The sequence below is a fragment of the Rhinoraja longicauda genome, chromosome 5 (assembly GCF_053455715.1).
Source record: "Rhinoraja longicauda isolate Sanriku21f chromosome 5, sRhiLon1.1, whole genome shotgun sequence".
NCBI classification, from domain to species: Eukaryota; Metazoa; Chordata; class Chondrichthyes; order Rajiformes; family Arhynchobatidae; genus Rhinoraja; species Rhinoraja longicauda.
In genome coordinates this window covers 78,864,615-78,892,237 of record NC_135957.1, presented here as the reverse complement: position 1 = coordinate 78,892,237, position 27,623 = coordinate 78,864,615, and the positions used below count along the sequence as shown (strand labels likewise).

At 46.1% G+C, this 27,623-nt stretch overlaps 1 protein-coding gene across 1 annotated transcript in view; it reads left to right on the top strand.

The window, feature by feature from the left end:
* Positions 1–14,863, top strand: part of sim1a (SIM bHLH transcription factor 1a) — an 82,886-nt gene extending 68,023 nt beyond the window's left edge. Inside the window, exon 11 of the mRNA XM_078400249.1 lies at positions 14,124–14,863. Coding sequence (XP_078256375.1) covers positions 14,124–14,863 — 740 coding nt within the window. The remainder of the gene's footprint in view (positions 1–14,123) is intronic.
* The last annotated feature ends 12,760 nt before the right edge of the window (positions 14,864–27,623 follow it).

The window sequence follows — 27,623 nt, the reverse complement described above, 5'->3', positions numbered from 1 at the left end:
TCCTGACTTGTTCTTGTACTTGGTGCCTTTATTTATGAAGCTCAAGATCCCATTTGCTTCTTTACGACCTCATCGTCTATGTGGATTTATCCCAAGATCTCTCTTTTCGTTCCCCACTTTTAGAATCCTGCCTTCCAAATTACGTTGCCTCTCCTTGGCCTTCCTAACTAGATGGTTAGAAACTTGCTTTTCCCAGTATTCAAGTTCAGTGGCCTTCTAACCATTTCGCTGGCATCTCTCTTATCTCCTTAAAATCAATTACCATCCTCCTCATAATTAGCAAGACCTCCTAGTTTTGTAACATTTGCAAATTGTGCCTTAAATATTCAATTCCAACCCATCAAATTATTATTCAGGAACTGCAGGGAATAGAGGGATACGGATCGTGTACAGACAGATGGGATCAGTTTAACTTGGCATGCTGTTCGGCACATACAATGTGGGGTCAATGGTCCAATCCTGTACTGTACTGCTCTATGTTTGAAAGTGATGTTCCTGGTACTGATTCCCAGGAAACACCACTGCACACTTGTCTTCACTAGATCGGGTAGACGCACAGACTTTCTTGCCCAGAGTAGGGGAATCGAGAACCAGAGGACATAGGGTCAAGGTGAAGGGTGAACGATTTAATAGGAATCTGAGGTGTAACCTTTTCACACAAAGGGTGGTGGGTGTATGGAAAGAATTGCCGGAGAAGGTAGCTGAGGCATTGACTATCGCAATGTTTAAGCAACCTATGATGGAAATCCATGTAATTGTCTAAATGTTCCTAATTGTCCTATGATCTTAAGAAGTCTGAAGTAGGGTCTCGACCCCAAACGTCACCCATTCCTTCTCTCCTGAGATGCTGCCTGACCCACTGAGTTACTCCAGCATTGTGTGAATAAATACTTAATATCTTATGAAATCAGTGGGGCTTCAGATCTTATCTGAGAGTTCAAGTTCACTAGGAGTAGAATTAAGCCATTCGGCCCATCGAGTCTACTCCGCCATTTAATCATGGCTGATCTCTGCCTCCTAATCCCTTTTTCCTGCCTTCTCCCCTTAATCCTTGACACCCGTTCCAATCAAGAATTTGTCTATCTCTGCCTTCTTCTTCTTTTCTTGCATTTGAGGCAGCAGAAATTATGTAACGCCCTCCAGGCGCTGTAGCCAGTGCAATGTGCTGTTGTCAAGGGCCGTGAGGTCTACCCCTCCACCAGGGGGACGGAGGACAGTCCAGTCGAAAATGACGTGCTGCACTGTCTCTGGCTTAAAAATATCCACTGCCTTGGCCTCCACAGCCCTCTGTGGCAATGAGTTCCACAGATTAATTACCCTCTGACTAAAGAAGTTCCTCCTCACCTCCTTTCTAAAAAAGCGCCCTTTAATTCTGAGGCTGTGACCTCTGGTCCTAGGCTCTCCCACCAGTGGAAACATCCTTTCCACATCCACTCTATCTAAGCCTTTCATTATTCTGTAAGTTTCATCGAGGTCCCCCATGAACCTTCTGAACTCTAGCGAGTGCAGGCCCAGTGCTGTCAAGCGCTCATGATATGCTCGGCCAGAACATCAGCTCAATACGAAGAAACCTCCGCAAGAGCCTGCGAGGGGATTCCATTCTTGATAGATTCAGCCTTCTGGATCTGTCGGTGCTGCAGCAGGCAGAGCTACTGCCTTGTAGCTCCAGGGGTCCAGGTTCAATCCTGATGCCCCCCCACTCCTGTTAGTGTGGGGTTTGATCCGGCTGCTCTGGTTTCCCCCCACATCACAACGGCATACGGGTTGGCAGGTTAACTGACTACCATAAATCATCTCTCGTGTAGCCGGGTGGTGAGTGAAATGGGGAGGACTGGTGGGAGAGGACATGTGAGAGAGGGTATAGGCAAGCAGAAACTAATTGACTAATGAGACTGGTGGGATGATCTGAAAGTGGCCTCAGAAGGCAGTGGAGGCCAATTCTCTGAATGCATTCAAGAGAGAGCTAGATAGAGCTCTTAAGGATAGTGGAGTCAGGAGGTATGGGGAGAAGGCAGGAACGGGGGTACCGATTGAGAATGATCAGTCATAATCACATTGAATGGTGGTGCTGGCTCGAAGGGCCGAATGGCCTACTCCTGCACCTATTGTCTATTGGCTGTTGGCGCAGCGGGAGAGTTGCTGCCTTACAGCGCCAGAGACCTGGGTTTGATCCTGACTGTGGGTGCTGTCTGTGCGGAGTTTGTATGTTCTCCTCCCACATTTCCAAAAACGCACAGGTTTGTAGATTACTTGGTTAGATATGAATGTAAGATTGTCCCTAGTGTGCGCAGGGTAGTGTTAATGTGCGGGGATCGCTGGTCGGCGGGGACTCGGTGGGCCGAAGGGCCAGTTTCCGTGCTGTATCTCTAAACTAAAACCAAACTCAACAGTCTTACCTTCCGTGCCCCCCCCCCAGGGAACGAGGGCTGGAGAGGGCCAGGTGTTGAGAAGGCCATCGGTTCGTGGGAAACGATGACTGTCAAAGGGGTGCCCACCTGGTGCATATGGACTCAGTGGGCAGTTCTGTGCACACTGGAGTGACCTGGGGATTGTGCTTATGTATGGGGATAGTTTTGCTGATCTGTATGTTTCGTTTAGTTTAGTTTTGAGATACAGCGTGGAAACAGGCCCTTCAGCCCACCGAGTCCGCGCTGCCCAGCGATCCTCACATTCTAGCACTATCCTACACACACTTGGGACAATTTACATTTATACCAAGCCAATTAACCTACAAACCTGTACATCCTTGGAGTGTGGGAGGAAACTGGAGCACTAGAAAAACCCACGCGGTCACAGGGAGAATGTACAAACTCCGTACAGACAGCACCCGTAGTCAGGGTCGAACTAGGGTCTCTGGCGCTGTAAGGCAGCGATTCTACCGCTGAGCCACCGTGCCGTCTGCAAAAAAATGTATTTCCCTGTCCTTTGGTGCACGTGACAATAAAGATTGGCAGATGGAGTTTAATTCAAGCAAGTGCGAGGTGTTGCACATTGGGCGGACAAATGTAGGGGGAGATGTAGGGTTCGTGACATGACCTTTGGCAGCATTGATGTGCAGAGGGACTGTGGGGTTCAGATCCACCGCTTGTTTGAGGGTAGCAGTGCGGATAGTTGGAGTGGTGGACAGAGTATGTGGTATTGATCATTGCCATCATTGATCAGGGCATTGAGTGCAAGATGTCACGATGCAGCTTTGTGGGACTTTGGTTGGACCGCATTTGCAGTGTTGCATGCAAATGCAGGCCGATCAAATAGGTGAGTCGCCTATTTGCAATGGTTCGCCCCATTGCAGTCGGGATGTGGAGGCTTGGCAATAGACAATAGACAATAGGCAATAGGTGCAGGAGGAGGCCATTCGGCCCTTCGAGCCAGCACCACCATTCAATGTGATCATGGCTGATCATTCCCAATCAGTACCCCGTTCCTGCCTTCTCCCCATACCCCCTGACTCCGCTATCCTTAAGAGCTCTATCTAGCTCTCTCTTGAATGCATTCAGAGAATTGGCCTCCACTGCCTTCTGAGGCAGAGAATTCCACAGATTCACAACTCTCTGACTGAAAAAGTTTTTCCTCATCTCAGTTCTAAATGGCCTACCCCTTATTCTTAAACTATGGCCCCTTGTTCTGGATTCCCCCAACATTGGGAACATGTTTCCAGCCTCTAACGTGTCCAACCCCTTAATAATCTTATACGTTTCGATAAGATCTCCTCTCATCCTTCTAAATTCCAGTGTATACAAGCCTAGTCACACCAGTCTTTCAACATATGACAGTCCCGCCATTCCGGGAATTAACCTAGTAAACCTGGCGTAGGGTTCAGAGGAGGTTTACCAGAATGAGGATAGACACAAAATGCTGGAGTAACTCAGCGGGTCAGGCAGCATCTCTGGAGAAAAGGAATAGGTGTCGTTTTAGGTCGGATCCCTTCTTCGGACTACTAATGACTAGCAGAGTGATGCCTGGGATTAAAGGGGATTAGCTCCAGGAACAGGTTGAACAAACCTGGATTTTTTTTTTCTGGAACTGACACCTGATACAAGTATAGCAAATAATGAGAGGCAATATGTCGGATAGACAGCCAGAACCTGTTTCCCAGAATGGAGATGTTAAATACTAGAGAGCATAGCTTTAAGGAGAAAGGGGCAAATTTTAAAGGAGATGGGCGGGGCAAGATTTTTTTACACAGAGGGTGGTGGGAGCCTGGAATACACAGTCAAGGGGGGTGGTTGAGGCAGATACGATAGTGGCATTTGTTTTGGATGTATGCAGGGAATGGAGGGACATGGATTATGTGCAGGCAGACAAAGGTTGGCCTTGGCTTCATGTTCAGCACAGAGATTGTGGGCCGAAGGACCTGTTCCTGTGCTGTCCTGTTGTATGTTCTGTGTGCTATGAACAACAATTTGAAACCATGGGCTGTATAGTGAAATTATAGACGATAGACAATAGACAATAGACAATAGACAATAGGTGCAGGAGGAGGCCATTTGGCCCTTCGAGCCAGCACCGCCATTCAATGTGATCATGGCTGACCATCCACAATCAGTACCCCGTTCCTGCCCTCTCCCCATACCCCCTGACTCCGCTATCATTAAGAGTTAAAGCAAAGATAGACACACAAAGCTGGAGTAATTCAACGGGTCAGGCAGCATCTCTGGTAAAAAAGGAACAGGTGATGTTTCGGGTCGAGACCCTTCTTCAGACTGAGAGTCGGGGCAAAGGAAAACGTGAGATATAGAAAGTAAATAGAAAAGTTCAGCTCATCAGCCTCCGAACCAATTCTTTGGAGAATATTGCAGGAGACGTTCAAGGGGTGGTGGTTTAAATTAATGTGCCGCTAGGCAATGAAGGTGCATTTCATTGTGAGATATTGCTGCCATGAAAACGTTAGTGGTCAGCAAAATCTACACGAGGGGAGATGATTCATGTTAATGCACCAGCACAGGGTAGTTTATCAGAGCTGCCCTGTAGTTGGAAGGCAGTAGCAGAGCGTTACTGAGTTACTGGGAAAAAAAGATTGAGTCATACAGCGTGGAAACAGGTCCATCAGCCCAACTAACCCACACTGACCAACATATCCCAGCTACATTAGTCCCACTTCCCTAAGTTTGACTCCTGTCCCTCTAAACCTCTCCAATCCATGTACCTGTCTGAATGTTTCTTAAATGTTGCGATAGTCCCTGCCTCAACTATCTCCTCCAACAGTTCGTTCCAAACACCCACCGACCTTTGTGTAAAAAAGTTATCCCACTGGTCCCTATTAAATTTTTCTCCCCTCACTATAAATCTATGTGTAGGCAGGACAGTGGAGAGACACAAAATGTTGGAGGAATGTTTCGGGTCAGAGTCTGAAGAACGGTCTCGACCCGGAACGTTACCCATTCCTTCTCTCCAGAGATGCTGCCTGGCCCACTGAGTTACTCTGGCATTTTGTGTCTATCTTAAATCTATGCCCTCTGCTTCTCGATTCCTCTTATCTATTCGATTCATGATTTAATCTTACAGGGGAAAGATATAGGGGGAGGTTTAGAGGGATATGTGCCAAATACAGGCAAATGAGACTATCTTAACATGGGCATTGTGGTTAGCAAAGATGAGTTGGGCCGATGGGCCTGTTTTCATGCTGTATGAGTCCCTCTCTCTCTTTCTTGTCCCCACCAATACTCCAGCCTACTCATGATCTGGGCAAAACTCTTCGTAATAATACATGAAATTGGCACAATTTGGCAGAATCCCTCTTCTCCTTTCTCCTATCAGGCAAAAGGAACAGAAGGGTGGAAACGCGCACCACCAGATTCAGGACAGTTTCTTCCCAGCTGTTATCAGGCAACTGAACCATCCTATCACCAAATAGAGAGCTGTCCTTAATTACTATCTACCTCATTGGAGACCCTCGGACTATCTTTGATTGTACTTTACTGGCTTTACCTTGCACTAAACGTTATTCCCTTATCAAGGGATATGGGGAAAAAGCTGGAACGGGGTACTGATTTTGTATGATCAACCATGATCATATTAAACGGCAGTGATGGCTCGAAGGGCCAAATGCACCTATTTTCTATGTCTATGTATTTATGTATTTGTACACAGTGGATGGCTCGATTGTAATCATGTGTTATCTTTCCGCTGACAGATTAGCACGCAACAAAAGCTTTTCACTGTACCTCTTTACACGTGACAATAAACTAAACTAAACTAAACAACACTGCAGCTTGCAATACTCCATCTTGCTGATCAGGGTGCAGCACCAGACCATTGGGTTTGGTGTAGACTTCCCACAATGGCATGGAATCCTCTACTTGCTGGTGGTTTGGCAGAAAACCACTGGCCAGGTGCTCTTCATGGCTCAGCAGGTGCCAGACTCCGAGACAATGAATTACAGCACAGAAGTACAGAGCAGATTGACTGTTGGAGAACCGGTGAATCTGACCTCTTGTAGAAACAAGGAACTGCAGGTGCTGGTTTGCACAAAAGGACACAAAGTGCTGGAGTAATTTATCCGGTCAGGCAGCGTCTCTGGAGAACATGGATCGGCGATGTTGCGGGTCAGGACTTGACTTGAAACGTTAACTATCCATGTCCTCCAGGGATGTGTATGAAGGAACTACAGATGCTAGCTTACACCAAAGATAGACACACAATGCTGGATTAACTCAGTGGGACAGGCAGCATCTCTGGATAGAAGGAATAGGTGACGTTTCGCCATCTTCAGAGTGAGAGTCAGGGGAAAGGGAGACACAGAGATAAGGAAGTGTAAGGCGTGAAAAGGGGACGTCAAAAAAGATGCAAATCAAGGAAAATATAGAACAGAACATCGTTAGCTCGGAGAAGGTGACAACAAAGCAAACAGAGATGAAATTTAATCAGGCGGATAGTCAGACTGGTCGGAGAGCTGGGAAGGGGGAGGGATGGATAGAGGGGGAAAGCAAGGGTTTCTTGAAATTAGAGCAGTCGATGTTCATACTGCTGGGGTGCAATCTGCCCAAGCGAAATATGAGGTGCTGTTCCTCCAGTTTAAGCTGGGCCTTACTCTGACAGTGGAGGAGGCCCAGGACAGAAAGGTCAGTGTGGAAATGGGAAGGGGACTTAAAGTATTCAGCAACCGGCAGATCCAATTTGAGCTGGGCCTCATTCTGACAATGGAGGAGTCAATTTGCGCTGGGTTTCACTCTGACTATGAACTTCCCCTCCCATTCCCACACTGACCTTTCTGTCCTGGGCTTCCTCCATTGTCAGAGTAAACTTAATTTCACTAATAATTGAAACATGTTGGGTTAAATCAGGGCGGCACAGTGGCACATGGGGGTGCACAGTAGTGCAGCAGTAGAGTTGCTGCCTTACAGCGCTAGAGACCTGGATCCCGACTCAGGGTGCTGTCTGTACCGAATTTGTACATTCTCCCCGTGACCTGCGTGGGTTTTCTCTGGGATCTCCGGTTTCCTCCCACACGCTATAGACGTACAGGTTTGTAGGTTAATTGGCCTCGGTAAAAATAATAAATTGTCCCTAATGCGTAGGATAGTGTGAGGATCTGGGGGAGATTGCTGGTCTCGGTGAGCCGAAGTGCCTGTTTCCATGCTGCATCTCAAAAGTCTAAAGTCCAACTTTGATTATCAGTGGAACCATAAAATAGTTGAAAGGATTTTGGGACCACATTCTGTGAAAAGGCCTTCAGACCAGTATAGGGTGGGATTTTAAGATTCACAACCTGATGTGTTTAGACAATAGACAATAGACAATAGGTGCAGGAGGAGGCCATTCGGCCCTTTGAGCCAGCACCGCCATTCAATGTGATCATGGCTGATCATTCTCAATCAGTACCCCGTTCCTGCCTTCTCCCCATACAACCCTGACTCCGCTATTCTTAAGAGCTCTATCCAGTTTAGTTTTGTTTAGTTAAGTTCAGAGATACAGCGCGGAAACAGGCCCTTCGGCCCACCGAGTCCGCGCCGACCAGCGATCCCCGCCCACTAACACTATCCTACACACACTAGGGACAATTTACAACTCTACGAAGCCAATTGACGTACAAACCTGTACATCTTTAGAGTGCGGGAGGAAACCGGAAATTTCGGTGAAAACCCACGCAGGTCAAGGGGGAGAACGTACAAACTTCGTACAGACAGCACCTGTAGTCAGGATTGAACCTGGGTCTCTGATGCTGCAAGGCAGCAACTCTACCACTGCACCACAGGGATTGCCACGGGGGAAGATCTTGAAAACATACGATATGATACAATAGAACTTTATTTAGGAGGGAGGTTGGTCAATACTTTAGTCTCAAGGTCAATACTAGATGTGCAGCCAAAATGCTTAGTGTTGTGATGGAAACAGCACATTAATTTCTCATTAAACCCTTCTCAGCGAGCTGCTTAGCAATTATTCATGCTGAGTGAAATGTTAATTGTTAACTATCACTGATCCTCAATGGTCGAGAAGGTGAATAATTAAAATGGTCAAATCTGGTTAATGAATTGTTTTCAGTGATTTAGAAGGAACGGGATTTTAGATTTAATATTTTTTTCTGACTATCCTTTAGAAAGGAGATGAGGAAGACTTTCTTTAGTCAGAGGGGTGGCAAATCTGTGGAATTCATTACCACAGAAGGCTGTGGAGGCCAAGTCAGTGGATATATTTTTTAAAGCAGAGATAGATAGATTCTTAATTAGTACGGGTGTCAGAGGTTACGGGAGGAAGGCAGGAGAATGGGGTTGAGGGGAGAGATAGGTCAGCCATGATCAAATGGCGGAGTAGACTTAATGGGCCGAATGGCCTAATTCTGCTCATGTGACATGGTCTTATGATTTCTATTTTTTCTCCACTTTTCTCCTGTTTCAATCTTCTCTTTCTTACCTGACTTAATTCACCCTCAATCCATGCTCTGGGGCAGTCTCAGTCTTAGCTAATGCACGTAGTAGAGTTGCAGTCTCGCTGTTCCACTCACCTGGTTTCAATCCTGACCTTCGGTAACGTCTAGGTGGGATTCCCACGTTCTCCCGGTCACCGCACCGGTCTCCTGCTGGTGCTCGTGTTTCCTCCCAAATCTCAAAGATGTGTGGTCAGTAGATTAATTAGTGTCATAGAGAATCATACAGCGTGGAAACAGGCCCTTCGGCCCACAAGCCCACACCGACCAACATGCCCCATCTTCGCCAGTCCCATCTGCCTGCGTTTGACCCATATATACATACTAAAACTCTCGTTTGTTATCTTGTTTGTGACTGAACTTCAGCCAAAACGGTACACGATAGCGCGACAATTTTAGGCCCACCTTACTCACCATTGCCACTTTAGTGATAATGTAAGTACTTTTATTGAAATCGGTGTTATTTCTTTAAAGTTATTCACATTTTAAAGTTTCAAAGGAGGGGAGGGGAGGAGGGAGCAGGGAGGGATGGGGGAAGGGGGAGTGGGGGAGAAGGGAGAGGAGAGGGGGGGGGTTGAGGAGAGAGGGGAGGGGGGGGGGAGGACAGGGTGCTGCACCAATGCAGGAGAGGTTTGGGCCAAATCGGTGTTATATTTTAAAAGTTTTTCACATTTTTAAGTTTAAAAGGAGGGGAGGGGGACGAGGGAGGGGGGAGTGGGGGAGAAGGGGGGGGGGGGGGGGTTGAGGAGAGAGGGGAGGGGGGGGGGAGGACAGGGTGCTGCACCAATGCAGGAGAGGTTTGGGCCCAACGGGTCTACTTTGTCTAGTATCCCTCTAAACCTGTCATCAAGTCAAGTCAAATTTATTTGTCACATACACATACTCGATGTGCAGTGAAATGAAAGTGGCAATGCCTGCGGGTTGTGCACAAAAATAATTACAGTTACAGCATATAAATAAAGTTAATAAGTTACTAAACATAGCACAAAAGTGTCGACAAAAATTTAGTCTCTGGGGTTATCAAAGTTGACAGTCCTGATGGCCTGTGGGAAGAAGCTCCGTCTCATCCTCTCCGTTTTCACAGCGTGACAGCGGAGGCGTTTGCCTGACCGTAGCATCTGGAACAGTCCGTTACTGGGGTGGCAGGGGTCCCTCATGATCTTGCTTGCTCTGGATCTGCACCTCCTGATGTATAGGTCCTGCAGGGGGACGAGTGTAGTTCCCATGGTGCGTTCTGCCGAACGCACTACTCTCTGCAGGGCCATCCTGTCTTGGGCAGAGCTGTTCCCAAACCAGACTGTAATGTTGCCGGACAGGATGCTCTCTACAGCCCCAGAGTAGAAGCAATGAAGGATCCTCAGTGACACTCTGAATTTCCTCAGTTGTCTAAGGTGGTAAAGGCGCTGCTTAGCCTTACCCACCATATTCAAATCTGTCCTGTCTAAATGTTTTTCTAAAGGTTGTGGCAGTACCTGCCTCAACTACCTCCTCTGGCAGCTCGTTTCACATAACAACCACCCTTTGTGTAAAAAAAGTTGCCCCTCAGGTTCCTATTAAAATTTCCCCCCTCACCTTTTAAATCTGTGTCCACTGGTTCTTGATTCCCCTACTCTGGGTAAATGACTGTGCATTCACCCGATCTACTGTATTCCTCTCATGATTTTGTACACCTCTATAAGATTACCCCTCATCCTCCTGCGCTCCAAGGAATAAAGTCCTTGCCTGTTCAACCCCTCCCTATAGCTCAGGCCCTCGACTCCTGGCTAGATCTCATACATTGGCTGTTGTGAATTGCCTTTGGTGCAAGTACGTGGATGAAACTAGGGATGCTGAAGGGAGAATAAATGGTGCATGATTGGTGTAAATGGGTGCTTGATGGTCAGTACAGATTTGGTGGGCTCCAGGGCCTGTTTCTAAGCATTATGGCTCTACAACCCTATCACTGGTTTACGAAAGGGTTAAGGGTGGCACGGTGGGGCAGCGGTAGAGTTGCTGCCTTACAGCACCAGAGACCCAGGTTCGATCCTGACTACGGGTGCCGTCTGTACGGAGTTTACACGTTCTCCCCGTGACCTGCATAGGGTTTCTCCGGGTGCTCCAGTTTCCTCCCACACAGCAAAGAGATACAGGGTTGTAAGTTAATTGGCTTGGTATAATTGTAAATTGTCCCTAGTGTGTGTAGGATAGCGTTAGCGGGGATCGCTGATCGGCACGGACTCGGTGGACAGAAGTACCTGTTTCTGCACTGTATCTCTAAACTAAACTAAACTAAAAAGATGTGATAATATATTGTTGCACACCAAGGCTACACACATGACAGCAACTTTACACGCTAGGTAGCAGGAACCCTTCTAATAACGGCAGTGTTCCTTGAGATGGGCTATTCATAAGGTCATAAGGTCCTAAGGAATTGGAGTAGAATTCGGCCCATCAAGTCTACTCCGCCATTCAATCATGGCTGATCTATATCTCCCTCCCAACCCTATTCTCCTGCCTTCTCCCCATAACCCCTGACACCCGTATTCCAGGGAATTCAGGGCCTGGATAGTTCCTCCTTAGGATTAGCTTTATTATTGTCAGATGTACTGAGATATTTAGTTAAGTTTCGTTAGTTGAGTTTGTTGTCATGTGTACCAAAGTACAGCGAAAAGCTTTTGTTGCCTGCTACCCAGTCAGCGGAAAGACAATACATGATTACAATCGGGTCATTTACAGTGTATAGATACATGATAAGGGGATAACGCTTTGTGCAAGGTAAAGTCCATTTGAAGATAGTCCGATGGTCGCCAATGAGGTCGATGGTGATTCTGGACCGCTCCCTGGTTGGGGGTAGGATGATTCAGTTGCCTGATATCAGCTGGGAAGAAACTGTCTCTGAATAGCTTTGTTCTGCATGCTATCCAATCAAATCAGATACTACTGTACATAAACACATTGAAGCCAAACTCGAGTACTATAGGTAGAGCGAAGAGAAAGATACAGAGTGCAGAATATAGTTGTCGGCATTGCATTGTATCAGGTCCTGAGACAATGCCCAGTGTTCTCAATGAGGTGGAGATGAATTGGACAGTACCCTAGCTTCATAAGATCATAGGAGCAGAGTAAGGCCATTCGGCCCATCAAGGCAACCCCGCCATTCAATCATGGCTGATCTATCTTTCCCTATTCTCCTGCCTTCTCCCCATAACGCCTGCCACCCTTGCTAATCAGGAATCTTCTCAATGTCCACCTTAGAAATATCCACTGATTATGAAAGGGCCGCTCAGAAGCCTGATAACAGAGGGGGAAGAGGCTGTTCCTGAGTCTGGTGGAGCAGAGTTTCACACTTCTGTATCTTCTGTCTGATGGGAGTGGGAAGCAGAAGGGATTACTGCAGTGGGAATGGACTTTGATTATGATGGGCTGATTTCCCAAGGCAATGTGAAACGTAGGTAGAGTCAATGGAACGAGCTGCCGGAGGAGGTAGTTGAGGCAGGGACTATTGCAACATTTAAGAAGCATTTAGACAGCTACATGGATAGGACAGGATTGGAGGGATGTGGGCCAAACGCAGGCAAGTGGGACAAGTGTAGATGGGGCATGTTGGTCAGTGTGGGCAAGTTGGGACGAAGGACCTGCTTTCAGCTGTATGACTCTATGGCTCCATAACTCTAAGTCAGAAATGAAGAAATGAAAAGTCAGCCATTCATGTTCTCTAAAGATGCTGCCTGACCCGCTGAGTTACTCTAGCACTTTGTCAGCACTGGGCCTGTACTCGCTGGAGTTTAGAAGAATGAGGGGGGACCTCATTGAAACGTACGGAATAGTGAAAAGCTCGGATAGAGTGGATGTGGAGAGGATGTTTCCACTAGTGGGAGAGAGAGAGAGCTGGATAGAGCTCTTAAGGATAGCGGAGTCAGTGGGTATGGGGAGAAGGCAGGAACGGGGTACTGATTGAGAATGATCAGCCATGATCACATTGAATGGCGGTGCTGGCTCGAAGGGCCGAATGGCCTCCTCCTGCACCTATTGTCTATTGTCTATTGAGAGTCTAGGACCAGAGGTCATAGCCTCAGAATTAAAGGACGTTCTTTTAGGAAGGAGATGAGGAGAAATTTCTTTAGTCAGAGGATAGTGAATCTGTGGAATTCTTTGCCACAGAAGGCTGTGGAGGCCGAGTTAGTGGATGTTTTTAAGGCAGAGATAGATAGATTCTTGATTAGTACAGGTGTCAGAGGTTATGGGGAGAAGGCAGGAGAATGGGGTTAGGAGGGAGAGATAGATCTGTCATGATTGAATGGCGGAGTAGACTTGATGGGCCGAATTGCCTAATTCTACTCCAATTCCTTATGACCTTATGAATAGCCCATCTCAAGGGACACTGGATCTTATAGAAACATATAAAATTCTTAAGGGGTTGGAGAGGCTAGATGCGGGAAGATTGTTCCCGATGTTGGGGAAGTCCAGAACCAGGGGTCACAGCTTAAGGATAAGGGGGAAGTCTTTTAGGACCGAGATGAGAAAACATTTCTTCACACAGAGAGTGGTGAGTCTGTGGAATTCTCTGACACAGAAGGTAGTTGAGGCCAGTTCATTGGCTATATTTAAGAGGGAGTTAGATGTGGCCCTTGTGGCTAAAGGGATCAGGGGGTATGGAGAGAAGGCAAGTACAGGATACTGAGCTGGATGATCAGCCATGATCATATTGAATGGCGGTGCAGGCTCGAAGGGCCGAATGGCCTACTCCTGCACCTATTTTCTATGTTTCTATGTTTCTATGTATGGGTGTCAGGGGTTATGGGGAGAAGGCAGGAGAATGGGGTTAGGAGAGAGAGATAGATCAGCCATGATTGAAAGGTGGAGTAGACTTGATGGGCCGAATGGCCTAATTCTACTGCAATTCCTTATGACATGAATATCCCATCTCAAGGGACACTGCCGTTATTATTCACAAAATTCTGGAGTAACTCAGCAGGTCGGGCAGCATCTCGGGAGAGAAGGAATGGGTGACGTTTCGGGTCGAGACCCTTCTTCAGACTGATGTCAGGGGGGCGGGACAAAGGAAGGATACAGGTGGAGACAGGAAGATAGAGGGAGATCTGGGAAGGAGGAGGGGAAGAGAGGGACAGAGGAACTGTCTAAAGTGCTCCACTGCCGTTATTAGAAGGGTTCCTGCTAATTCCTTATGACCTTATTTAACACGCGTGTGCGGTTCTTCGTCTCCACGTTGCTTCGTTGGAATTATTAACCTGGCGAGTTTTTTTGCCTTTCAATGCAGGGAGAGGACACTGGGATGAGGAAAGCGTGGGCAGCTCTCCGGACCCTTGCTCTGCCAGCGAGTCGGGCGACAGGTACCACAACGAGAGGTACCAGGGCAGCCCGCATGAGCCCAGCAAGATTGAGACTCTAATCCGAGCCACGCAGCAGATGATCAAAGAGGAGGAGAGCCGGCTGCAGATGCGCAAAGCTGCCTCCGAGCAGCTGCAGACTATGAATGGCATGGGGAAGGTCCATGCCGCCTGCTTCAACGTCAGCTACCAGCAGCAGCAGATGACCGGCGTGGTGTGCCGGGCCCCGCCGGCGACCAACACACCCCCCCCCTGCGATCACCTCCAACAGAGGGAAGGAAAGGTCATGAGTTCTCACGAGGGCGAGTACAACGGTAGCCCAGTCTCGCTGTCCAGAATAAGCAGCCCCCATACTGACCGGATCTCAAAGGCCAATGTTGTAGCCCTGGGTAAGGACTACCTGGCATGTGACCTGCCCCCTCATCAAACAGGGGACAACTGCCCATCCTCCCCAAACTATTACTCCACTCACCACCAGCAGTACTTCGACAAGCATGCGTACGCCCTGACTGGCTATGCCTTTGAACACCTGTACGACACCGAAGCCATTAAAAACTACTCCCTGGGCTGCAATGGCGGCCACTTCGACGTGGCCTCTCACTTCCGAATGCAACAGGACCCAACCCACACGCACAAGGGCACTTCAGTTATAATCACCAATGGAAGCTGATGTCGCTGAACATCGCCGGCAGAGAGAAAGCAGCGATTTGAGCTTGAAGCAAGCATTGAAACTGCACTTGTGTAACTCCCAGTGCTAGCATGCGTATAGAAGCACTAAGCTGGGTTCACTGATCCACTGTGTTTGTGAACTGGTTCACACATACTGCTACTCCAGACGCACTGCAGAGCAGTCAAGGTTAATCACTGTAGGGGTGAGGGAGTTGGGTGTAATTTGGTTCGCCTTCCCCTCTGCTTGTCTTAGCAAAATCCTAACTGTGTTCTTTGCCAAGCAGTTTACAATTCTTTGTTTTCAGGCAGAGTACAAAGGGAATCTATCCCTGTTCCAGCCCTGGGCCCAGGGTTCAATCCGTGCTAAGCAAATGGTTAAACATAAACCAGGGTATCATTTTTGTTTTGTTTGCATTTCACGACATTTAATGAACAGTTTTTCCAAAAATGTCAAAGGAAACTGAGAAATCTGGCAGTGAAGTTGGGGACAAGAAAACAACTTCTATGGTGCACGAGTAACTCCTTAACTAAGCAAAGTGTTGGTTGTAGTAAACTGATGGAACAGGTGTTTCATTCGGAGAAATAGCTCACAGATAACATGATAATGGATAGCAGGCTGCTTGCTGGTACCATGATAGAAATCTGCCCTTAAGAACAACAGGAAATATAGTATTGTCTACCCACCGTACACCACCTCTGAACTTCAGTTCCATTGAGAGACGTTTGAAGAAGGGTCTCGACCCGAAACGTCACCCATTCCTTCTCTCCAGTGATGCTGCCTGTCCCGCTGAGTTACTCCAGCTTTCTGTGTCTGTCCTCAGTTCCATTGAGTTGAAATGAAATGAGGAACCAGAGCACAATGCAGCACAGCGGCAGAGCTGATGCCTCACGGTGCCAGAGACCCGGGTTCCATCCTGACTATGGGTGCTGCCGGTGCGTAGTTTGTAGGTTCTCCCTGTGGCCGCGTGGGTTTTCTCCGGGAGCTCCGGTTTCCTCCCACACTCCAAAGACGTGCTGGTTTGCAGGTTAATTGGCTTCGGTAAATTGGCCCCTCGTGCGTGGAATGCAAAAGTGGGATAACGTAGAACTAGTGTACGGCTGATGGATGGGTGGCGAGAACTTGGTGGGTTGAAGTGCCAAGGCGTTTCCACGCTGTGTCTCTAAACTAACAGTTGTTACTCCACATGCACATATAGCACTAGTAACAAGAGATAAGTTTCACTGGCATCAATGTGTCAACTGATAAGTCAACTATTGAATTTAAATTTACTGGAATATGTTGTACTAGCAACGCAGTGCCTAAACAAATAAGAGTTCACATGGATTTGTGAAAATGTCCGTGCATCAAAAATGGCAGCTGAAACCCTAAAATTAAAGCTCATGTTAACAGCGCAGTCTGTTGGCTGTTTGGGCCTGAAATTAATATCGAGACTCTGTTTCATATTTCAGCTGTTTATTTATGAGGCACCATACTTCCCGTTCGCAATTAGAGAAACAAACGCAGCGAAGTAACGGAGCAAATCAAAACCAAGTCAAAGACATGTGGCGCACAGCAGGCTTTTATGAGGCATTTGACATGTTTTACAAGACAGTTGCTTTCTTTAGCTGGACTCCCCTCACAGAAAGTGTAACTGTTCCCTCAGTCAGAAGAGGAAGCTTCGGAACAACGTGTAAAAACAGATTACACGTATTTTTAAAAGTTTTTTTTGTTGTTGACGTTGGATGTTCTTGAGATACTGAAACCACCTGCACCAACAAGTCTCCTTCTTTTCGCCCCCGTTACAAGTGCCTGTCCACATGTATCTACTTCCCACAGGTATACATTCCTACAACCCCAAATATGCAAAATTCAACTTCCAAAGGAATTTCATCTCTGCTAAAGTGAAGAGTTACTCCTAGACTTAATCTTCTGCCAGATTTTCTGATGCACATGTGTAAGAAATCCAGTTTGAGACATTTTACAAATTAGTTCAGTTCAGTTTAGTTTATGGTCACGTGTGTTGAGGTACAGTGAAAAGCTTCTGTTGCGTGCTGACCAGTCAGCGGAAAGACAATACATCATTACAATCGAGCAATTAACAGCGTACAGATACATGATAAAGGGATCATAGTTAAAGAAAGAAATGTGGCTGAAGGGGGATAGATTTAAGAATGTGGAGCGATTGTAATGTGTGATTGTAGATCTGCTTCTGTGGCTAGCACGCAGATAGTCGCCATCTTGGAAACCAAGTTGGGCGCCATCTTGGAAACATCAATTATTATTTGCCCTCCATGAAGGAATTGTGGTGAATTGGCAAAACCCCCCTCTGTAAGAACAGTTGACCAGGAAGACAAGGTTGCCTGTATTGGCGGGGAACAGAGCTTATTAACTGGTGCTTGGGAATTATATGCTCCAACGTAAGGACTGTTCACTCACTTTGACATAACAGGAAGCCAGAATGGATTGAAAAGGACGTAAAGGCCAACTGGCTTAAAGGTATGTCTTTTGTCGGCCAGAATGCTTCGTACCGAATTTTGATCCTTCAGGAAAACCGATGAAGCCATTTATGCTCAAAGGTCAGAGGAGTATTTGGGAGAATTTTAATTATAACAGCAGCTCTCTCTCGTTCTGATTGATGGAAGGGCAGGGGGCACGTTGGTGCAGCGGTATAGTTGCTGCCTTACAGTGCCAGAGACTAGGGGTGCTTGTCTGTACGGAGTTTGTACGTTCTCCCCATGACCGCATGGGGTTTCCTCCAGTTTCCTCCCATACTCCGAAGACGTACGGGTTTGTAGGTTAATTGGCTTTGGTAAAAATTGTAAATTGTCCCTAGCGTGTAGCGTGTGCTAGTGTAACGGGGATCGCTGTTCGGCGCGGACTCGGGGGGGCCAAACGGCCTGTTTCCGCACGGTATCTCTAAACTAATCTACACTAATCTAAACTGAGAAGCTATGTTGAGTTCCTGTTATGAAGCAAGTGAGTTGGAACAACCCTCCAATATTCCTTAAAGCAATCAAGAATGCGCTCAAGAATATGATGCTTTCCATTAAAAAAAAGACCATCTTGGATATCTTTATTTTATTTTATTTTTATTTTGCCAGGTTCAATTGATCAGCTACCTCCATGTTTTGGCAGGTGTTCTGCCTTAAACTGTACAGTTGCCGGTTTGTCCATCATTGTTTTAATAGATGAGACTGTAAATAACTGAGTGCATGAATTATGTGATCACAGCTACGTTCAAAGCCCAGAAAGCTTGACTTATTGACTTGCCTATGATAACAAACGAGAAAAGAAAAAAAAACTGGAACTCTGAACTGAAACTGGAACGAGATGTATTCGACTAAATTATTCCCCAACCGAGAGTTCAATTTCTCACACAATTAATTTCTCTCTGGCTTCAAATAACTAAACAAAGACCTGCTCAGCAGGTCACCAAATACAACACAAAAGATGACAAGAAATCACTTGTCAGGAAATCTGGACCATGTAACTACCTTTGAAGCACTAGTCATGTCATTTGGTGTTCTGAACAGTATTGCAGTTCTATTTATTCAGGAGATGGAGGTGATTGAACCTAGATAGATTGAGATCTGCCCTGCTTTCTCTGTCTTGATGTCCTGATTTAGAAAAGCTGGTGATATTCTGTTGGAGGTGTTGCTGTCCTGATTAAATTCTGCCTGATCCCCCCACTTTACAATGTACAGTTGATGGTAGCATTATAGTACATGTTGATGTGAATACAATTTGTAAAATGGTGCCAAGTTTCTTTTGTGTATTCATATAGAAGACTATGATTTGTATAGTTAATCCCCATGATCCTGTAAAGTGTTTCCTGGTTAGATTTATTTATATTGTACATAATTCTGGCATTTGAAGTACATGTGCATAAAATGTATTTATTATGTGAAGAAAGAATGTTTTTGGTTTCAAAATATAGTTACAATTAAAAAGGTTTTTTGTTTCTATGACCCTGTGTTGAAGTTGTATGTGACGTTCTGAAGAGTTGGGGAACGAATTAACTACAGAAGTTGAAAACTAGATTTTCTGGTAGAACTAAACAAAATCAAGATGTGCAAAATCATGAGAGGAATTGATTGGGTAGATGCACAGAGTCTCTTGCACAGAGTAGGGGGAATCGAGGACTAGAGGACATAGGTTTAAGGAGAAGGGGAAAAGATTTAATAGGAATCTGAGGGGTAACTTTTTCACCCAAATGGTGGTGGTTGTATGGAACAAGCTGCCAGAGGAGGAAGTTGAGGCTGGGACTATCGCAATTTTTAAGAAACAGTTAGACAGGTACATGGATGGGACAGGCTGGGAGGGATATGGGCCAAATGATTGCAGGTAGGACGAGCATAGCTGGGACATGTTGGTCGGCGTGGGTAAGTTGGGCCGAAGGGCCTCATTCCACGCTGTATGACTATATAATTCTATGACTCTATGAACTGATACAGCAATTATTTTGGAAGGGTAAATTCTATGCTCATCCGCATTAAGTATGTCGATTCTGGAGAATGAGGTGCCATTTTAATTTCCATCAACAGGTTTGTAAATATTCTACAAAATCAGGCACCACAAGGGTCTATTTTTTCAAGCACAGAAGGCTGACGAGTGATCTTTTAGTTTAGTTTAGAGATACAGAGCGGAAATAGGCCCTTTGGGTGAAAAATAGCCCCTGAAGAGCGGAAACAGGCCCTTTGGCCCATCGAGTATATGCCGACCAGCAATCCCCGCACACTAACACCATCCTACACACTAGGGACAATTTACAATTATGCCAAAGCCAATTAATCTGCGAACCTGTATGTCTTTGGGGACTGGAGCACCCAGGAGAAATCCCACACTGTCACTGGGAGAACGTACAAACTCCGTACAGACAGCACCCATAATCAGGATCGAATCCAGGTCTCTGGTGCTGTGAGGCACCTATATCCTCTGCTCCTTGATTCCCCTATTCTGGATAAAGGAATCTGTGCATTCACCTTATCTAATCCTAAATCTCAGTCCTGAATGCTGCATTTCGTATTAATAGATCCTTTATTCTGGATCTCCCCACTCATGGGAACACCTATCCTGCATCTAGTCCAGCCAGATCTATCAGGCTTTTGCAAGGTTCATGCTCTCAAATTGGTTCTTCAATGCATCTGTTCAGAAAACTGTACTCCAGGAATTTCTCCCTTCAGTATTGTTACTCATTTGGCTGTGTAGATTATAGTCATCATTTTCTCCAGAGATGCTAGCTGACCCGTTGAGTTCCTCCAGCATTTTGTGTCTATCATATAGTCATCCATGTAGGTACATGGAATGAGCAGTGGGAGGAGGTAGTTGAGGCAGGTACTAGCACAATCGGCCCTTCGAGCTAGCACCACCATTCAATGTGAACATGGCTGATCATTCTCAATCTGTACCCCGTTCCTGCCTTCTCCCCATACCCCCTGACTCCGCTATCCTTAAGAGCTATATCTAGCTCTCTCTTGAATGCATTGAGAGACTTGGCCTCCACTGCCTTCTGAAGCAGTGAATGCCACAGATTTACAACTCTCTGACTGAAAACGTTTTTCCGCATCTCCGTTCTAAATGGCCTACCCCTTATTCTTAAACTGTGGCCCCTTGTTCTGGACTCCCCCAACATTGGGAACATGTTTCCTGCCTCTAACGTGTCCAACCCCTTAATAATCTTATATGTTTCGATAAGATCCCCTCTCATTCTTCTAAATTCCAGTGTATACAAGCCTAGCCGCTCCAGTCTTTCAACATACGACAGTCCCGCCATTCCGGGAATTAACCTAGTAAAACTACGCTGCACGCCCTCAATAGCAAGAATATCCTTCCTCAAATTTGGAGACCAAAACTGCACACAGTACTCCAGGTGCGGTCTCACTAAGGCCCTATACAACTGCAGAAGGACCTCTTTGCTCCTATACTCAACTCAATGTTTGAGAAGCATTTGGATAGAAACATAGAAACATAGAAAATAGGTGCAGGAGTAGGCCATTCGGCCCTTCGAGCCTGCACCGCCATTCAATATGATCATGGCTGGGTACATGTGCAGGATACTTTTAGAGGGATATTGGCCAAAAGCAGGCAGGTGGGACTAGTGTAGATGGGGCGTGTTGGTCAGCATGGGGAAGGTGGGATAAGGGCCTGTTTCCACACTGAACAACTCTATGACCAAGATTAGAGTTGTATCCTTATTACACAAATCTCCAATTTCCTGTTTAATGCCTTCGCCCATATCATCACTACTGTATCTGTAAAAGTCTTATTGAATTAATTTTAAAACACGAGAAGGCAATAATGAAAAAAAGGACTTAGAGTGATTATATGGATAAGTTAGAAAGGCAGATGGATTTTAGTATGGATAAACTGGTGTGAGGCATAAGGATATTCAGCAAATGAAAGGATTTGAGAATGTTCGCTACCATTTCATGGAAGTACTCATTCGATTGGTAGCTGTTATTAATCAAACAACATCAAGCCCCCAAAGTATATTTAATTACATATTTCAACAAATTGACATTGTATAAATCAAGTGTTACCCTACCTTAAAAAAATATAGATATCCATTATAGGCCAGGATATTATTATATCATAGAGATTTACCTTTGAAGAACACTGAAGCGACTAAACTTATTTTTACACAAAGGTTGGTAGGTATATGGAACCAGCTGCCAGAGGAGGTAGGCACAAAATGCTGGAGTAACTCAATGGGTCAAGGAGCATCTCTGGGAAAAATGAATAATTGATGTTTTGGGTTGGAACTCTTCTTCAGAGGAGGTATTTGAGGTAGATACCATCGCAACATTAAAAAAAAGAGTTGGATTTTTTCAGATTTAGACATACAGCGCAGAAACAGGCAAAACGGCCCACCGGGTCCGCGCCGCCCAGCGATCCCCGCACATTAACACTACCCTACACCCACTAGGGACAATTTTTACATTTACCAAGCCAATTAACCTACAAACCTGTACGTCTTTGGAGTGTGGGAGGAAACCGAAGATCTCGGAGAAAACCCCCGCAGGTCACAGGGAGAACGTACAAACTCCGTACAGACAGCACCCGTAGTCAGGATCGAACCTGAGTCTCCGGCGCTGCATTCGCTGTAATGCAACAACTCTACCGCTACGCCACCGTGCCGCCACAACAGGGCACAGGATAGGTACATGGATAGGATAGGTTTAAAGGGATATGGACCAAACACAGACAGGTGGGACGAGCATAGATGAGACATGTTGGCCGGCATGGGCAAGTTGGGCCGAAGGACTCTATGACTCTAGAGCTTGTGGGACACCAGACAAGCTCACAACAACCTGCCACGTTCGTCTTCAAGACTGTTTGACACGAGCTGAATATTGTGCTAAAACATAGCTGAAAAGGATTGGGAAGATTGATCACAGGAAGAGGCATTTGTCAGTTTAAAGACCGTTTTATTGGTATCAGCTGGGATGCAAGGCGGTATCTCAGGCTGATAATCACCTCACTCAACCTGCGTCTTTTACATGTACAATCATTCCTTCTTCTTGTTGGCAGATGCAATAAACATTCGAGAATATTCCGAGGAAAGTGTTTTTGAGGGAAGCATTGAGCTATTATTTATTTTGGGTGTACATAATGGTGTTCTTCGGAAAGAACCGGTACGCAGGGTCATTCTGTTGCAATTTACAGCTTTGAGTTATCAGGCCCGAAGAAAGTGTGAGTTGAGCCCAGTTTCCAGGCAGAACTCCATGTTGCACTCATTACTGATAACACCCAAGTACTTTCAATCTCCCTCCCTTCCCCCGCCCCTCCCAGCACCAGCCCGCAACCGAGCTGGTTTGCCTGCATCGCATTTTACCTACATCATCTATCCAGGGCAAATACCTGCAAATAATTACGCTTCCAAACAGGAGTAACATGTGCTGGCCGATGAAACCATGACACTGCATGGTTCTCCGATGGAAATATGCTCTAACCCCCAGCTGCTAACCCTCTGAAGGTCAACTGCAAACAGCTATGGGCCCAACACTCATTCTGATTTTCTTTTCGCTTGCAAGAGGAGGTGGAATGACGGCCTTTGGTGAAACAGACGTGGGAGAGAAAGTGAAATGCCAATATTTAAAAAAACCTACAAAAAAACCTCCAAGGAAATATTTCCAATCAATATTTCAATAATAGGAACTGAATGGAAAATAAAATTAAATAGTGAAAGGCCTGGATAAAGTGGATGTGGAGAGGGTTTCCACTGGTGGGAGAGTCTAGGACCAGTGGTCATAGCCTCAGCATTAAAGGATGTTCCTTTAGGAGGAATTTCTTTAGTCATAGGGTGGTGAATCTGTGGAATTGACTGCCACAGAAGGCTGTGTCGGCCAAGTCAATGGCTATTTTTAAGGCAGAGACAGATAGATACTTGATTAGTACGGGCGTCAGGGGTTATGGGGAGAAGGCAGGAGAATGGGGTTAGGAGGAAGAAATAGAACAGCCATGGTGGAGTAGACTTGATGGGCCGAATGGCCTAATTCTGCTCGTATCACATGAACTTATGAAAATTGTGTGCAAGAAATTTGTTTCAATTTAGTTTAGTTAAGAGATACAGCTTGGAAACAGGCCCATCAATTCTACATCACCCATACCCTAGTTCTATACTGTACCCTAGGAACAATTTGCAGAAGCCAATTAACTTATAATCCTGTGCATCTTTGGGATGTCGGAGGAAACCAAAGCAACCGGACAAAAACCCACGTGATCACAGTGAGAACGTGCAAACTCCGTACGGGCAGCACCCTTAGTCAGGATTGAACCTGGGTCTCTGGTTCTGTAAGGCAGCAACTCTACCGCTGTATGTCAAAGTATATCTAGGTGTGCAAAGTCTGCTTCACAAGTTCTTGATTCAATGGCATAATTATGATTTGATTAGATGGGGCCCTTTTGAATGAATGCTTTTGAAATTCATTAAAAGAAGGAATATTAAAGGAATATGGAAGGAACATAGAACAGTACATAGATATATAGGCAATAGGTGCAGGAATAGGCCATTTGGCCCTTCGAGCCAGCATCGCCATTCACTGTGATCATAGCTGATCATCCACAATCAGTACTCCGTTCCTGCCATCTCCCCATATCCCTTGACTCCGCTAGGCCTAAGAGCTCTATCTAACTCTCTTTTGAATGTATCCAGTGAATCGGCCTCCACTGCCTTCTGAGGCAGAGAATTCCACAAATTCACAACTCTCGGTGTGAAAAAGTTTTTCCCCCATCTCAGTTTTAAATGGCCTACCCCTTATTCTTAAACTGTGGTCCTTGGTTCTGGACTCCCCTAACATCGGGAACATGTTTCCTGAATCTAGTGTGTCCAATCCCTTAATAATTTTATATGTTTCTATAAGATCCCTTCTCATCCTTCTAAATTCTTCTGAATACAATAGACAATAGACAATAGACAGTAGGTGCAGGAGTAGGCCATTCGGCCCTTCGAGCCAGCACCGCCATTCAATGTGATCATGGCTGATCATTCTCAATCAGTACCCCGTTCCTGCCTTCTCCCCATACCCCCTGACTCCGCAATCCTTAAGAGCTCTATCTAGCTCAAGTTGCCCCTCAGTTCCCTTTTAAATCTTTACCCTCTCACTTTAAACCTGGGTCCTTCAGTTTTAGACTCCCCTGCCTCTCATCTATCTATACACTAAAACTCTTGTTTGTTTGTTTGTTTGTTCCTGAACTACAGCTAAAACGGTACATGATAACGCAACAATTTTAGGCCCGACCTTACTCACCGTTGTCCCTTTGGTGCTAATGGAAGAAGTTTCATTGAAATCGATGTTATATATTTAAAGTTATTCACATTTTAAAGTTTAAATCTATCTCCTAGGGAGTGAGGAGGGGGAAGGGAGGGAGGGGGGAGGAGGGATAAGGGGGTTGAGGGGGATGGAGTGGGGGGAGGGTAAAGGGGAGAGGGGGGGAGAGGGTGGGGGATGGGAGTGTAGGGGAGGGGGGGCGTAGGGGGAGGGAGGGGGTGGAGGGATGGGGATGGAGGGGGGATGGATGGTGAGGGGGAGGGTGAGGGGGAGGGAGAGGAGGAGGGAGAGGGGGAGGGAGGGGGAGGGGGAGGGAGGGGGAGGGGCAGGGAGGGGGAGGGGCAGGGAAGGTGGGGGAAGAATGCACAGAAGAATGGACTAAGTATAGCTGGTTACTCCTGCATCAACTGATAGCCTTGGAGCAACCCTTTTTCCAGAGGCATTGGAAATCTGGACAACCACTAGTTCATTGTTTGAGGGGGAGGGGGTGGGAGGAAGATGGGGAAGTTGTTAAGCATTTCATTACTGAAATTTTTGGTTAAGCATTAGGGAATAAATAAATAGCAGTCAATTTGCATGTCTGTGGCATAAAATTCAATGAAAAATGTGGTGTAAAAGAGGGAACCTAAAGACCACCAGGATTTCAATGCTGATTCATATCTTACTGAACAATCTTAGGAGACAAACTTTTTAAAAAAATTAAAAAATACAAGCCCAGTCGCTCCATTCTTTCATCATACAATTCATGAACAGGCCATTCGGCCGACAATGTCCGTGCCAAATATGGTGCCAAGTTAAAGTAATCTCCTCTGACTGAACATGATCCATATCCCTCCATTCTCTGCATATCCTTGTGCCTACCCAAAAGATTCTTAAACGCCACTATCGTATCTGCTTGTACCACCACCCCTGGCAACGAATTCCAGATACCCACCGTCCTATCCCACACATTTCTTTTAAATGTTACCCCTTTCACCTTAAAGCTAAGTCCTCTTGTCTTTGAGGTTTCCACCCTTGGAAAAAAGTTCTGAGCATCCATCCTATCTGTGCCTCTCAGAATTTTATAAACTTTTATGAATTTTATAATTTTATAAAATATCAATGGATATTTTTAAGGTAGAGATGGGCCGAATGGCCTTCTACTCCGATCACATGAACATGAAACTTCCATCAGGCCTCTTCTCAACCTCCAACGCTCAAGAGAAAACAATCCAAGTTTGTCTGATCTCTTCTTATAGCTAATACCCTCTAACTTTTAAGGGCCTGTCCCACTTAGGCGATTTTTTAGGCGACTGCCGGTGACTGTCAAAGTCGTAGCAGATCGCCAAACTTTTCTTTTACCCGACGACAATGACAATAGACAATAGACAATAGACAATAGACAATAGACAATAGACAATAGGTGCAGGAGGAGGCCATTCGGCCCTTCGAGCCAGCACCGCCATTCAGTGTGATCATGGCTGATCATTCTCAATCAGTACCCCGTTCCTGCCTTCTCCCCGTACCCCCTGACTCCGCTATCCTTAATAGCTCTATCTAGCTCTCTCTTGAATGCATTCAGAGAATTGGCCTCCACTGCCTTCTGACAACATTTTATAAGACATTTGGGCAGGCACATGGATAGGACAGGTTTAGAAGGATTTGGGCCAAATGCAGGCAGGTGGGAAGGTGTAGCTGGGGATCTTTCTACGCCAGCAGTAAGATGCTGCAGATGTCCTACCAATCGGTGGTGGCCAGTGCCATCTTCTTTGTTGTCGTGTGCAGAGCACAGGCCGTGGATGCCAACAGGATTAACAAGCTCAACAGGAAGGCTGGCTCTGTCCTGGGGGCGCAGTTGGATTCACTGGAGGTGGTCTTGGAGGGGAAGATGCTCCTCAAACTGCAGAGCATCTTGGACAATACAGCTCATCCCCTCCATGACACACTGGTCAACCTGAGGAGCACCTTCAGCAACAGACTGGTTCCACCAAGATGCAGCACAAAACGCCACAGGTGATCCTTTTTCCCTGTGGCTATCAAACTGTATAACTCCTCCCCCCTCTATCGTGGGGTAGACTGACTCCCCTCCCCCTGCCCCCCGCTCTCCCAATCTTTGCACATCCCCAATCCTGGACTTTCCACTTGTCACTTTAACTTCATGTTTCATGTATCTTGCTGTGTTTTACGACTGTAGGCAGACCAATTTTATTAAGGCAGTGGAGGCCAAGTCTCTGAATGCATTCAAGAGAGAGCTAGATAGAGCTCTTAAGGATAGCGGAGTCAGGGGGTATGGGGAGAAGGCAGGAACGGGGTACTGATTGTGAATGATCAGCCATGATCACATTGAATGGTGGTGCTGGCTTGAAGGGCCGAAATGGCCTACTCCTGCACCTATTGTCTATTGTCTATTGTCTATAATTTCCCTCCTGGGATAAATAAAGTTCTATTGTATCGTATCGTATGTTGGTTGGTGTGGGCAAGTTGGGCTAATGGGCTTGTTTCCACGCTGTATGACTTTATGTAAACATTATCACTTCTGTATCTTCCATACGTGCCTATGTAATAAATTTGAATTGACTTGAATCTTTTCCCTTACTTTGGTCCCCAGAGCGATCAGATTTACAAATAATATTGATCCTCTTGCACAGCGGTTCACAGTGGTTCTTGTCATTTATTTAAAACTTAGCACATGAAGGGAATGAAGGAATATGGATTGTGTGCAGGCAGATAATGGTTGGTCTTGGCATCATGTTCAGCATAGACAACTCGTTTTGTTTAGTTCAGTTTAGAGACACAGCGTGGAAACGGCTCCTTTGGCCCGCTCAGTCTACACCGACCAGCAATCACTCGCACATTAAAGGGCCTGTCCCACTTAGGCGATTTTTTAGGCGACTGCCGGCGACTGTCAAAGTCGTAGCAGATCGCCGAAATTTTCTTTTACCCTGCAAAAATGACCACGCCAATGACGAGTCAGGTCGATACAAGTAACTTTTTTTGTGAAACTAGCACCTAGCTAAGAGATTACACCGTCT